The sequence below is a fragment of the Arachis duranensis genome, unplaced genomic scaffold (assembly GCF_000817695.3).
Source record: "Arachis duranensis cultivar V14167 unplaced genomic scaffold, aradu.V14167.gnm2.J7QH unplaced_Scaffold_63799, whole genome shotgun sequence".
Lineage (NCBI taxonomy): Eukaryota > Viridiplantae > Streptophyta > Magnoliopsida > Fabales > Fabaceae > Arachis > Arachis duranensis.
In genome coordinates this window covers 17,432-30,569 of record NW_026265003.1, presented here as the reverse complement: position 1 = coordinate 30,569, position 13,138 = coordinate 17,432, and the positions used below count along the sequence as shown (strand labels likewise).

The following is a 13,138-nucleotide window of genomic DNA, read 5'->3' as shown; positions in this document are numbered from 1 at the left end:
CGCGTATGCGTGGGCGTGCGTTCTTAAAAAAAAAAAAGAATCAGTAGCAAAGCTACAGAGTTGCAACCAAAAACCAGTTTTAAGTTCCAATCTTCCAACACCCATAACTTCTTCAATTTGAAATTATTTTCACTTGTTTTTCGAATGGCATAAACTTTCATAAACCCAATTTTCATTTTAAAACAAATTGGAAGCAAATTGAGGATCCAAAAATCAGGTTATGCCCGCCGAAGTTCGAAAACCAACTTTTTGCAAAACCCCCTTCAAACCTTATTTACATCCAAAATTTCCATTCCCTTCCTTACCAAACTTACCATTCCAACTTTATATACCAGTAACAAGACTTAACACAATTCTACACCATACTCTACACCATGCTTTCAATCACCATTCATTACCATTGTACATTTTAACAAATTCATCATGGCTTTATTCAATATATTTGCAATCTCATAGCCACCAACTTACTCCTGCTTCATTGTTACCTCAATATAATAACAACCTCCATCACATAATCAAATCACATCATAAATATCAAGGACACTAAGTATTGTACATTTCCATGCGTTTCAGCTTATCTTATGGTCATCTAACCTAGGTTTTTACAGAACCTTACATATTAAATACAAAAAACCTAAATCATACCTTGACCGATTCCCACGTAACGATCAAGGCAATTTAATTAAAACAAACACAGCCCCTCAAAATCCAATAAACACTAGGCTCAGCTTCCTCCAAGTTCCAATATTAACAATTTCAAGTTTCAATTATTTATTCATAACCTAATACATATTCAAAACACATATATATATATAGGAGCTTCTCTTGAGGAAATAACGCGCTGATCTAGCCGCCAGCGGAACCACAAAGGACTATCGAAATTTTTTTTTGTCGATAAGCTCCAATTGCATCATAGGAATTACAAAAAAGGGTTTTTTTTCGTATATCTATTCCTCAATGGATAGTTTTGGTCCTGTTGAAAATACCAGTGCAAGTGAAGACCCAATTTTGATTGATATGGAAAAAGACTTTCCTAGCTGGAATGATAGTGACAATTCTAGTTACAGTAATGTTGATTATTTAGTCGGTGTCAGGAACATTAGAAATTTCCTATCTGATAAAATTCTTTTAGTTAGGGATAACAATAGCCAAAGGAACCGTTATTCCATATATTTTGATATTGAAAATCAATTTTTGGAGATTTCTAATGATCCTTCTTTTCTAAGTGAACCAGAAAGTCTTTTTGATAGTTATAATAAGAATTCTAGCTATCTGAATAATGTCTCTAAGAGACATGAGAATCATTACATGTATGATACTAAATCGAGTTGGAAAAATGGCATTCATAATTGCATTGAAAGTTATCTTCGTTCTCAAATCTGTATTGTTAGTCACATTTTAGGTGAAAGTGATAAATACAATGACAGTTACTTTTATACTTCTATTTGTGGTAAGGGCGGAAATAGTAGTGAAAGCGAGGGTTCTTCCATAAAAACAACTATCACGAATGAGAATTTAACTAAAAGAGAGGATTCTAAAGATCTCGATGAAACTCAAAAATACAAGCATTTATGGATTGAATGCGAAAATTGTTATGGATTAAATTATAGGAAATTTTTTAAATCAAAAATGAATATTTGTGAACACTGTGGATATCATTTGAAAATGAGCAGTTCAGATAGAATCGAACTTTCGATTGATCCAGGTACTTGGAATCCTATGGATGAAGACATGGTCTCTATGGATCCCATTGAATTTCATTCGGAAGAGGAATCCGAATCCTATAAGAATCGTATGGACTCTTATCAAAGAAAGACAGGATTAACTGAGGCTGTTCAAACAGGCACAGGTCAACTAAACGGGATTCCTGTAGCAATTGGGATCATGGATTTTCAGTTTATGGGGGGTAGTATGGGATCTGTAGTAGGCGAGAAAATAACCCGTTTGGTCGAACATGCTGGCAATCAACTTTTACCTCTTATTCTAGTATGTGCGTCCGGAGGAGCACGTATGCAAGAAGGAAGTCTGAGCTTGATGCAAATGGCTAAAATATCTTCTGCTTTATATGAGTATCAAAAAAATAAAAGGTTATTCTATGTATCCATCCTTACATCTCCTACTACTGGTGGGGTGACCGCCAGTTTCGGCATGTTGGGCGATATCATTATTGCCGAACCCGATGCTTACATTGCATTTGCGGGTAAAAGAGTAATTGAACAAACGTTGAATACGACAATACCCGAAGGTTCACAAGTAGCTGAATATTTATTCCAAAAGGGCTTATTTGATTCAATCGTACCGCGTAATCCTTTAAAAGGGGTTTTAAGTGAGTTATTTCAGCTCCATGCTTTCTTCCCTTTGTGAAAAATTTAGCAGAACTTAAAAGATTTTTTTTCTTTTTCCAAATAAAAAAATTTAAAAGTGTATTATCATACCTATGTTCCTTGCGGAAATAGAAGGCGAAATCAATCCATTTTTTTAGTTCTACGTTTTACATTCATTCTTTCTATTTTTTTATTATTTTAATAATATATTATTATATATAGAATTAGATTCTATTTTATACTCCTCAATATACTTTTTTCTACTCATCCTATTCCTATTTACTGAATATATCATACTTACATGCATCATTAACCAAGGTTTTTTGTTAATATAGGAGGATTTGACGACTTTCCTGCTACTCCTAGTAGGAGAAGGACAAAGAACAGAGGAAAGAGACATAGGATAGACGAAAGATGGAGAGAAAGAGTATAATCCATTTTTAACCCCTCGCAACAAGTTCAGTTTGAAACCGAATTCCTTCCTTACTGCAGTAGCCGTAGTAGTAGCAGTAGGAATAGTCGCCAAATAGACGGAATTAGTCTTAGTGCCGTAGTTGGATTACCTTCCTCACCTTCCCTTTGTCCCTTAACTGCTGACAGCAAGCATTCCTGGAGCAAGTAATCTGCCAAAGAATAGAAAAGAGAGGTTGATCGCTGTCTTTATGAGTTCGTGATGAGACGGAGATCTCAATCAAGGGCTCTGAAAGCAACTCTTGAACCCCAGGAGAGGGAACTCAATAGGTAGAGGCTATAGAACCGTTAGGCTAGGCCAATTCTACTTCATTTGTTTGCTTCGGTTTACCTTCTTTCAGTGGTAGCTTTTGTGTCTAGCTCGTTCTCTTATTCCCAGCTCGAAAGAAAAATGCTTTAATCTAAGATCCCCCTGAGCCTGCTAACTCAACTCTTCTTTCTTAGCAATGATCTGTTATCAATGAATTTCTTCCTTACCGGAATTCGGAGATAGGACTTAGCCGGGTATTTGACTTCAGCTTAGCTGCTTAGCGAATGCTATATTTAGCCCTTTCCGGCCCGGGTCCGGGTATAGGTAGTAAGTATTGAGACATGTAATTACGTTCGGATCGGGCTACATGCTTGTTGACCAAATTTTGTGAAGATCCTCTGTTAGCTACGATAAGCCACTATAGGATCGTAGAAAGTGTGTTCTCAGTTATTCAAGGAGCGAAAGGGCTCAGCAACACCGACGTGGGCATTCGGTAAAACTAAACCATTTCAAGCGCTCCCATATGCACACCGCATCTTAGGGCTATTTCAATGTAGTATAGTTCTAAAAAAGTGGTTCATTCGCCCCGGATTCCACCCTACTATGGCATAGTCAAACTCTTTGTTCTCATAACAGAGAACCGGCCCTTAGCCTTAGTTGGAAGCTAAGGCATAGGACCTATGCTATGATAGGGTTCTCCGCTTCATCGATCTCCCCTTCCGCCTTTAGTATTTGAATGGATGCTGCTTTAGCTGAGTTGATTATGGAAGAGACCCGGTTAGCCCCGCGGGTGCCCGCATCCTTAGGCAGTATGGATTCTGTTTTAGCTGCTGCCGGCTTCAGCCCATAATTGGGTGGTACATGCATTTGAACCTCTTTTTCCTTAAGGAGCTCCAGTTTGATCAGTACTTCGTTCTTGGGAAGCCCTTCAAGGAATCGTTTCTTTTGTTAAGCAAGCTAGAATGTGTTTTCTGCTGCTATCAGGAGTTCCTGACCCAAGGAGCTACTTCTTCGTTGAGCTATGACCTTCTTGTGATCTACCTGCCTTACTAGCTGTACTGTTGGTCGCTTACCTCTTTCTCCGGATTGGAACTTAGCCCTAGATTCAGTATCTGGTATGAGATGAGTGTATGGTGATACACATTTCCAAAGAGAGAATGGAGGACTGAAAGAAGGCTAAGGAGCTGCTACAATAGCATTAGCGCTTCCAGGCACGCTTGCCTATCACTTCTGCTTCCTTCATCCTACTCTACTTCTCTTTCTTTAGCAAAAGCTTCGGCCTTAGGTCTGAGAGCTGTGGTACTATAGACATCATATCTAGTGAGTCTTATTATTTCTTCGCCTTTGGCTTTCGTCCTCTTAACATGCTTCAGCCTTCATCTTTCTTAGGACTAACGGCTATCTATTCCGGCTTATTTCACTTGAATAGCTTATTTCAAAAGAATAAATAGGTATTCAGTGAGTGACTCTTTCCGTCTTTTGTTTAGGTTCATTACGTGTGAGTTTCGTCTCTTTATCAGTGAAAGTGAATTCGGTTTATTAATTGCTTAAGGATAGTCCTTCCCCCAGGTGTAAAGTCTGATGTTCGATGATCCCCGGGTGAAACCCTCAGGCTCGACTCCCAAAAGAAGGGTAGTCAAAGACTACCTCTTTCTCCTGGCCTGGCTGGCTCTCCTACCTGGGATCCCGACTATCATCCATATCCGTAAGCATTCCAAAACCGACCCTTGTTGGAAGGAAGGCTTACTGCTTTTTGGTTGTTGCAAGGGAATAGCTTAGCTTTCCGGTTGTCTGCTAGCCTGTGTAATAGTAAGTAATAGCCCCCAAGGGCTTATCTTCTTCTAGCATCTCCCGTAGCGGAGAAGGGACCATTGACTTTGCTTCGAATCAATCCTATCATCAGTAGGGGCCTAATGCCAGTCTTCGAGGCAAGCGAATCGAATCGGACTAAAAGGAATAGGTTTCCTATCCCCTAGGTGGCAGAGCTGCCTTTAGAGTTTAGAGTAGAGCTCACTTCCCCACTCGGTTCCTAATCTGTGGATTACTAAAAGACTCCCGATACCGGACATTACGCATTAGACTGATTGGACCACTTAATGGGACCCCTTTGGCTTGGCTATTCTGGGCCTTCTTCTATTCGTACCTGCTTCCGTTTCTCCCCCCGCCATTAAATTCAATTCTTTCAGGTCCAGGCCTCAGGCACAGACCAGAAACTTAACTGATACGAAAAACTAAATAAAGCACAAAAAAAAGTCACTAAACAGCTTTGCTTGCATGGAAGGCAATTGCGTTAGAGAATCCTAATCCGGGGATTTGTTCCAGTAATGGCATAAACGTCCCGGAAAGATCTGATATGAAATCTGATCTGGATCTAACCAGTAACCCTGCATTCAAGCTGAATAAAGTCTGTCTAACTCCAACCATGCTTTTACACACGCACCGTGTACGAAAAGGTTCCTCTCGACTGTCAAGAAAGCATTATCAATACAGGAAGCAAAGAATGCCCGGATGACCCGATTGTACTAGCCTTATTCCATTCCAGTACTGTAATAAGCTAGCACAATAAGGGCCTTCGAGCAGCAAGCCGGGGGGACAGTCTTTTAGTTTTTTAGTTCTTTACTCTACGCTAATAACATAAGTTAGTAGACTAGCTTCGCTCTTCTTATAATGCTTGTGAGTAAGTAACTCTATGAAAGCCCTGCCCTTTAGAGAGCCCCTTCTACTACTATAGCAAAGCTATTGGATTAAAGCTAGGATAGGCGCCTGGGTGCTTTAATGGATTTTGGTAGCGGATCTTGCTGTTAGACGAAGTGGAGCAAGGAAATGCCCTGCCCGAAATAAGGCTACGGAACGTAGTTAGTGCTTCCCAGTTGTGGAGCAGGAAGGTATTCCCTGCTAGTTTTTAAGTTCCTTCTAATCTTCTTTTTTGCGCTGGTTGTTAAAGCTCTTTCTATCTTAGCATTACGAGGAAAATGAAAAATGGAGGTTCAGTCCCTTTATTACAGGGGCGGAGTTGCCAAAGAGAGTATCAGATCGAGATGAAAAGACGCTAGAGATGCTGAAGAAAGAGGACAGATAGGAATGCCAGGTTAGCATTTTTTTGGTATTTTCTGGGAACCTATGTGATTGTGGCTCCAACCTCTAAACCAAGGATGGTATCTAAAAATGGCCAATCATTTGCCGCGCCCCCTTACTCTAACATCGAAAGGAGCATATGCTGGGCTTCCACTGTGACTGCCATTGGATTGAAAACTTATAACATGGCGGTGATGAAAGGGCAGGAACAAGTAGTAAAGTTACATGGTCCCTTCTGGTTGCTGCAGTTGTGGTTGTGGGCATTTGAAAGAGTTAAGGACATTAGTCCGCCACCTCATTCTAAACCCTCGGAGGTTTTTCCAGGTCCGAAGGAGTATCTTATGTAAGATTCTTGCACAAGGGATGAGAGCGAAGAAAGCGCATAGGGCGATAAATGATCCTGCACTATCCGTTTTTCACTAAAAGAAAGGCCTTCTTAAATCTTTCTTATAATAAGATTTCATATAATAAGAAGTCGTTAAAGCTAAGGGTTGGCCATTACTATAAGGGAAAGGTAAAGGACTCACTCTAACTCTAGTCAGGAATAGAGAAAGCCGAAGGTTGGATCAAGGGATCGAAATGAAAGACAAATAAAATTCCTATATCCCCTAAGCTGCTACAAATCGAATAGAAAGTGTTGTCGGGCCTACCTATCTCTTTGGAAGAAGGATATCTCATAGTTGACAGATCCGATCTTATCTCCGTCTTTTTGTTCTCTTTTGCCTCCCGAGAATTCACATCATCATTTTTCTATTAGTTAGTAAGGTCTGATCTACTCTATTTCTATATAAAAGCACTGCCAAGTCCAAAGGAGTGAAGCAAGAGGTCTTTAATGAAAGAAAAGGGGCAAGTTCAGAGAGGAATTCCCGAAAGATCTTAAAATCGGATGGGATCCTAAGTACTATGTACGCTAAACTTTTGAGCCCCCGCCTTCCCTAGGAGCAGAACATAAAGGATATCCTTATCTGTCAGGACGGAAGATTTTGTTCTTCATTCGCTTTGGTGAAGACTGATATCAGATAGCCGTACCGTCATCTCCTTCAATTTCAATTTGTTTAATGACCGACCCACTAATACAATAAATTTCCCCGGAACACAAGACCTAGACTTTACAACCCCCGAAAATGAAAACGTTCATGAGAAGCCACAGTTGCATGAAATCTGGTGTGGTCAATCACATCGAAAAGTTGTCTTAACAGCGACATCCATTTTGCACTCGAAGATCTAGCGGGCCTGGGCCCAATTTGAAAGGGACCAAAAGGCAAAACCTATGGAAAGAAATTTCGACATTACTTAGCCCCTTTTCTTGCTTGACAGAGTGTGGTGTGGTGTGAACAGAATGTCCTGTTCAAAACTAGAATTTACTTAGCTTAGAATAAGAAGAAGTTCGAAAGCCAATCATAGAAGGCTAGGCACCTAGATTGCTAGACCCTTTTTTCTTTGCTACCTTGTTCAAAGCACTTTCTATTTATGGTTCTGACTTTATGAATTCAGCTTTTGTTACTTATGCCAGAAATAGAGTCGGCGGGTCGTCCCAGAATCCTCTCTCTCTTCGCGATTTCCTTGACTGTAATCTTACCTTTTTCCGGGACCCGGCGTTTATCGCACTGCTGCCACCAAGAACGCGCCCCCCCGAGCATTTCACAATTCCTTAGAAGAATCCAAATACAGCACATGACGCTTTCCATTAGATTGTCAGCGACAAACACTAAATCATTCCTAGGTACAATGAAAAATTACGTAAAAGAAATGCTAAAACTCCCATACTAAACCAGCTTTTAGTTAAAATTGTTTCCAAAGAGAAAAATCTGGTAGCCTTTCAGATCCCGTTGATCATATAACTGGGAGGGAACGTGTCACATTAGAGGTGAACGATCTGAGATGTCCGATAATTACCACGATGAGGCTGGTCCCTCTTTCATTTTAGTAGACTAAACTATGAATATGAATGAAGAAATGAATGAATGCCGGGCTCTTTCTTTTACTGCTAACCCCAAGAAGTTTCTTAATGCTTCTATTTTCTGTTTCGTCGAGCCCCGTGTGGTCCTCCTTTTAGTGTGGGTTCCATTGGATGAATCTCTCAAGTCAAGGTTCACGTACATAGCAGCAAGAATGGTGCAGCGCCTATTTCTCGTTCTCGCTCGGGAGCCAAAACGAACACGCCTGCTACCTACTGTACTGGACCCTCGACCAGGCATTCTACCCTTGTCGAATCGGAACCAACCACCACTGTATTGCGCTCGAACAGTTGAGCGGCCGCCGGCCAGCTACTTCCGTACCGTACACGATATAGATTCATTCTTCGTACGTGGTCCAACTTCACAACCCTTCGCGGGTTGGTCAGAAGTCAGTCTTGTTTGGTAGGACTCTATTGGACAAAGCAAAGAAAAGAGAGTGCTCGACCGGCCAACAAAGACCGTAATTACATAGATAACAGCTCCTCCCTTTCTCCGTCTTTAAGGCTTTAAGGCGAACCGTATAGCGGCCGGAAAGAAAGACGACCTCACCTTCTCGTAGATGGTGTCAGTGAGAGCTACTTGAGTATCCTCCGTTGACCTTCTTTTGTAGATAGAATCCTCAATGAGTGGAAACAGGCAACCTTACTAATAAAGGTGCGCTTGTTGAGTAAGGCCTCTTGCAGGAGTGCTAACGCGCGCCCTTATTCTTCGCTTGCTCCGCAGTACGAGCCTCATACAGAGCAGCGCCCCTTTAATATGATGAGGAGAAGAGGTCTTTTCTGCACCAATCTTTATTTACTACTTATCTATTTTGGGTGTATAGCTCAGTTGGTAGAGCATTGGGCTTTTAACCTAATGGTCGCAGGTTCAAGTCCTGCTATACCCAAACCTACCTTACACTATACCTATTTATTAATTAATAAGGATGCGTAGTAACGTTCAAAGATCACTCTTTGGCCTTAAGACTCGCTGAAGCGACTTCGCCCTTTAAGTGAGAAGGGGGTGAGGTAAGGAGTAGTATAAGAGTGGCTCGGTAGGATTTCTCCCAGGGAATTCTGTCACATCCCTATAGTATAGCCAGAGTTAGTCGTTGGAGTTTTTTTGCCCTTTCCATTCCGTTCGAAGATTATGCAAAAAAAAAACTTACTAACGCTTCCCTTTTTTTACTATTTATATAGAATTTAAGAAACTACAAAGTCTCGCTCAAGGAAAAAGTGACAGCTCAGCTACATCACCTCTTGCTTTGTCGCTACCGTTGGGATTACTGAGAACAGGAATGCTATAGAAACGAAAAGGAAAACTAAGCATTTCTCCAGTGGGGTTCCGGGCACTAGCTCAGCAACAACAAGGTGCGGCAACTCCCGACAAGAAAAACCTTTGTGTTAGGCGACTGTAAACTAGCCAACTGGGATTGGATCTTTGAACAGCTAGGGCTCTCTAAAGCTGGGAAGAACTAAGTCATTGTAAAGACGTTCCCTTATTCCATCAATCACTAGACTCACTATACAGGATTTGACCTAACGGGACTCTTCCTGCTTCATTCAACTCAGAGAAGCAAGTCTAATTCTCTCGGACTCCATCCTTTCAACTTCCTGACGCTTTTGAAAGTAAGTAGCTTCTAGTGCCGTGCTACTCGTCGGACTAAAAGGTCAGTCCAGTGATTGAGGCTGCTTGCCCGAATCGACTGATACTTCCCTACGCTGGTTGGCTTGAGGCTCCTAGGAAGTCAGTTCTGCTTTCTTGCTTTGGCTAGAAGGGAAGGGGGAAGAGAATCGTCCTTTGTTGGAGGCTTTCAATTTCCTTCAATTTCTCCCGCTTAAGACTCGAATTCTAAATGGACTCTTGTGGAAGATAGTAAGGCACTAATACCCGAAAGCAAGAAGGACTCTAAATGAGCGAGAAGAAAGGCGCCCCACCGGCTCACTGACTTTCGATTCTTACCCGTCATTCTTATAACCTTCACCTGTAATCCGCGGGGGACTTCCTTGTTGTGTTGACCAGGTAAAGGAAAAACCTAGCAAACCCAACTCAAAGCATGGGGAGCCCTATACTTCTATTCCAGGAGATTACCTGTTTTAGAAGTATACGCACCAAGTAAAACAAAATCCAATTATGCAAATAATAACAGGATCGGCCGATCGATACCGTATGGAAAGAGGAAGAAGAGAAGAACGAAGCTGTCTGCCGGTGAGAATGCGGTATTGCTTTACGCGGTCTCAGTCTCAGCAGTCGTGACCTTGCTCCGATATGAGTTGATAAGTATCCCGGGCCCCATACTAGTTGCCTAGTCCCGTTCCACTCTTCTCTCAATGTCAGTGCTTGGGTTGAGGGTACAGCTATATCACCTTTCAGCTTCTAAGTCTGCTATGCATGAAAGCTAGGAGGCATGATATATCGTATTAAAGAGACTGCGTGGCTTGTTGGAGAAAGAGTGGAAGGATTCTAGCCAAGACGGAGACGCAAGCTTGCGAGTTTGAGGGATAGGGCATTGGATGTTATAAATTAGTTCGCGGATTGGTCTTCATTGCGCGCCACCCGGCTGGTAAGAATAAGAGATTTTCCGCTAGTGTAGCTTGGTCAACAATTTGGAGAGTTTGCTTTTCTTTCAAGCAGTCTGTCTGATCAAATCAGAACGCTCCTGGTGTTCGAACTTGTCATTACCGGCCGGCTCCGGACCGAAAAGACCTAACGGAGTAATCCCTTATCTCGGATCGGAGATGCTAACGGGGCAGGAATCGAAGTGGGGGACCTATCTACCGCCTGTGTCTATCTCCTGTCAAGTATGCTCCCCAGACATAGACTACGTACAGGGTAGTACTCTTGGATATAAGATCACCGCGTGAACGTGAACATAACATTAAGTTACGAATGTAACTCCCGAGGGATCGACCACTATTCTAAATAAAGTAAGGCGGAGAACTTTTGTTCATTGGAGCGCCGGAGTGCGGAGGTTGTTCCCACCATTGAAGTCAGAGTGTGGGACTGAGCCTTCCGAATGATAAAGAAAAAAATAGTGCTTAGTTTCGTTGGAAAAACCAACGCTAATATCATATTTCGCCCAACTTCTAAGGATAGATAGAAAAGGTTGATAGAACCATCTACATTCTTAAAAGAAAAAGAGAGCATTTAACAAAGAAAGGACATTATGATTAACGAACTCATACAGGCCGTAGAGCCCTTTTTAGAGGTAGAGGTATTTCAAGACATGTCGAACCCGGGGAGGGGCTACCGCAGGTTCCCGTGGAAGGAACTTCGATGGTCGAAGGGGAGGTATCCCAGCAATTTGGGCTGCTTTAGAAAAAAAGGATTGGGAAGATCTTATCAGGTCTAAGGAGTGGCGGCAAAGCTGAATAGGAAAGGGGAAGCCCCCATGGAACTAACAACTCTCTAGTCATTAATGGTCTCATTGGTACCCTTTCTTCTTGTCCCGAAAGCTTTTATTTCATAGAACGACTTGCCCCACTGTCATATTAATTTCCTCTTCAAGCTTGGAGGATGAATCCACCTCCCCCTCAGTGGAAATTCCACTTTCTTCAGATAGATTCCTTACGATCTGGAGAGGATCCTTCAAAGCATCCAAGTTCTGGCTAACTGCCACAAGACTTTGATCTAGAAAAGTATGCGGATCCCGGAGTGCTTTGAGAATCACCTCTTGTCAAAGCCTTAAACTGGATGTGGGGGCAATTTCAGTACTTAGGCTCTGAGACCGGGAACCCTCATTGGCAGAGCACCGAGTAGGTTTTTAAGAGAACCGAGCAATGCACGACGCGCAAGGCGCGAGGAGCCACTCGAAGTAGAGACCGAACTGATTGGGGGCAACTGAGGAAGAAGGTTCGTATACGTAAGAATACTGGCAAATTCAGGCAAGATTAAATTAAGGATAAGGGACATTCCCTTAGCAGAACTGCTTGGTTTCAAGGGAGAAATCGGAGTCACCGTGTGAGAAGCTTGGGTACCTTCACCGGGGGATCCTTAAGAGGGAGCCACAGAAGCAGAAGCTAACGGAGCCGGAATATTGGAGCCAAAGGATACCGCCTTCTCAACTGTCTTTTCTACATGTTTACCAGGCATTGCTGGCTCAGGGGAAGACGGGCTCTCTGAATCGTCGTTTTTTCTAGGGCCACCCAGACTTTGTTTTCCCTTCAGCTCAGCCCCCTTTCATTCGCTTGCCCTCTTTCAGTCCTTCTGGAAAAGATTCGTTACCCGATTATGACTTGCTTCTCAAGAAGCTACTAATTTGAATGGACGCTTCCTAACCACCGCACCGGTATCTATATTAAGTCACGAAGGCTACAACTGGGACTAAAAAGAGAATACAAAAGGGAATCTCTCAGGCCTGTCCGCCACAACCGGAAAAGGGACCTGCTGTACAAATCTTTCATTTAAGTCTTTTGTTGGGAGGAATTTCCTGCCTTGCCCTCTTGCTGTATATCAGTTCTCGCTTATCCAGCCGAAAGAAAAATCTCTACGATCTCCAAAGCCGACTTCCACTAGTGCCTCACACGGGAACGCTCTCACCGTACGCTAGAAAAAAGAATAAGATGCCAACAAGTAAAGATTCTGCCACCGGAAATGGAGAAGCCAATCCTGCATAATAATGAAAGGATGCCGCCACCAAATGAAGACAAGACCCACCATAGGGAGAAGGAGCAATTAGAGCACTGCAGTTCCCGTCCTTATAGTTCTCGTCCTGCCTTCCCAACAGGACAGACAGGTTTGCGACTGTCGGAGGTTCGAAATGAATGGGGAAGGTTCAAGTATACGTCACGTTGCAATACGGATAATTGAAAGAGTGCCAATTGACCCAACTAGCGAGTCTGTTTACTGAGTCGGCTTAGCACGGGAGCTTAAGGTAGAAGGCAAAGTTTGAAAAGAAGTCGGTGATAGGTTCTTCGTCGATGGCTTGGCTTTAGGTCTATGTTATGGCGAATGGAAGCGCGGATTAGCAGGTGTCCGCTTGACTCAGTCATAGTCTAGCCGACCAACTGGTAGGCACTCGAAGCCTATGTTCACTATTTCAAAAAGAATTCAAATAAAATTGATGCACAAAACAGGGAAAG

General features: G+C 42.5%; 1 protein-coding gene and 1 non-coding gene across 2 annotated transcripts; both read left to right on the top strand.

Annotated features, from left to right (window-relative positions):
* Nucleotides 1–953: 953 nt before the first annotated feature.
* LOC127744601 (acetyl-coenzyme A carboxylase carboxyl transferase subunit beta, chloroplastic) lies at nt 954–2,502 on the top strand (the record flags this gene model as incomplete). Its single annotated transcript, XM_052256739.1, is given in 1 exon segment — nt 954–2,502. A coding segment is annotated over 1 exon segment (1,411 nt), but the record flags the coding sequence as incomplete, so codon positions are not given.
* Nucleotides 2,503–8,891: 6,389 nt separating this feature from the next.
* On the top strand, nt 8,892–8,964 carry TRNAK-UUU (transfer RNA lysine (anticodon UUU)). The gene has a single exon. It is a non-coding gene; the product is annotated as a tRNA-Lys (tRNA).
* The last annotated feature ends 4,174 nt before the right edge of the window (nt 8,965–13,138 follow it).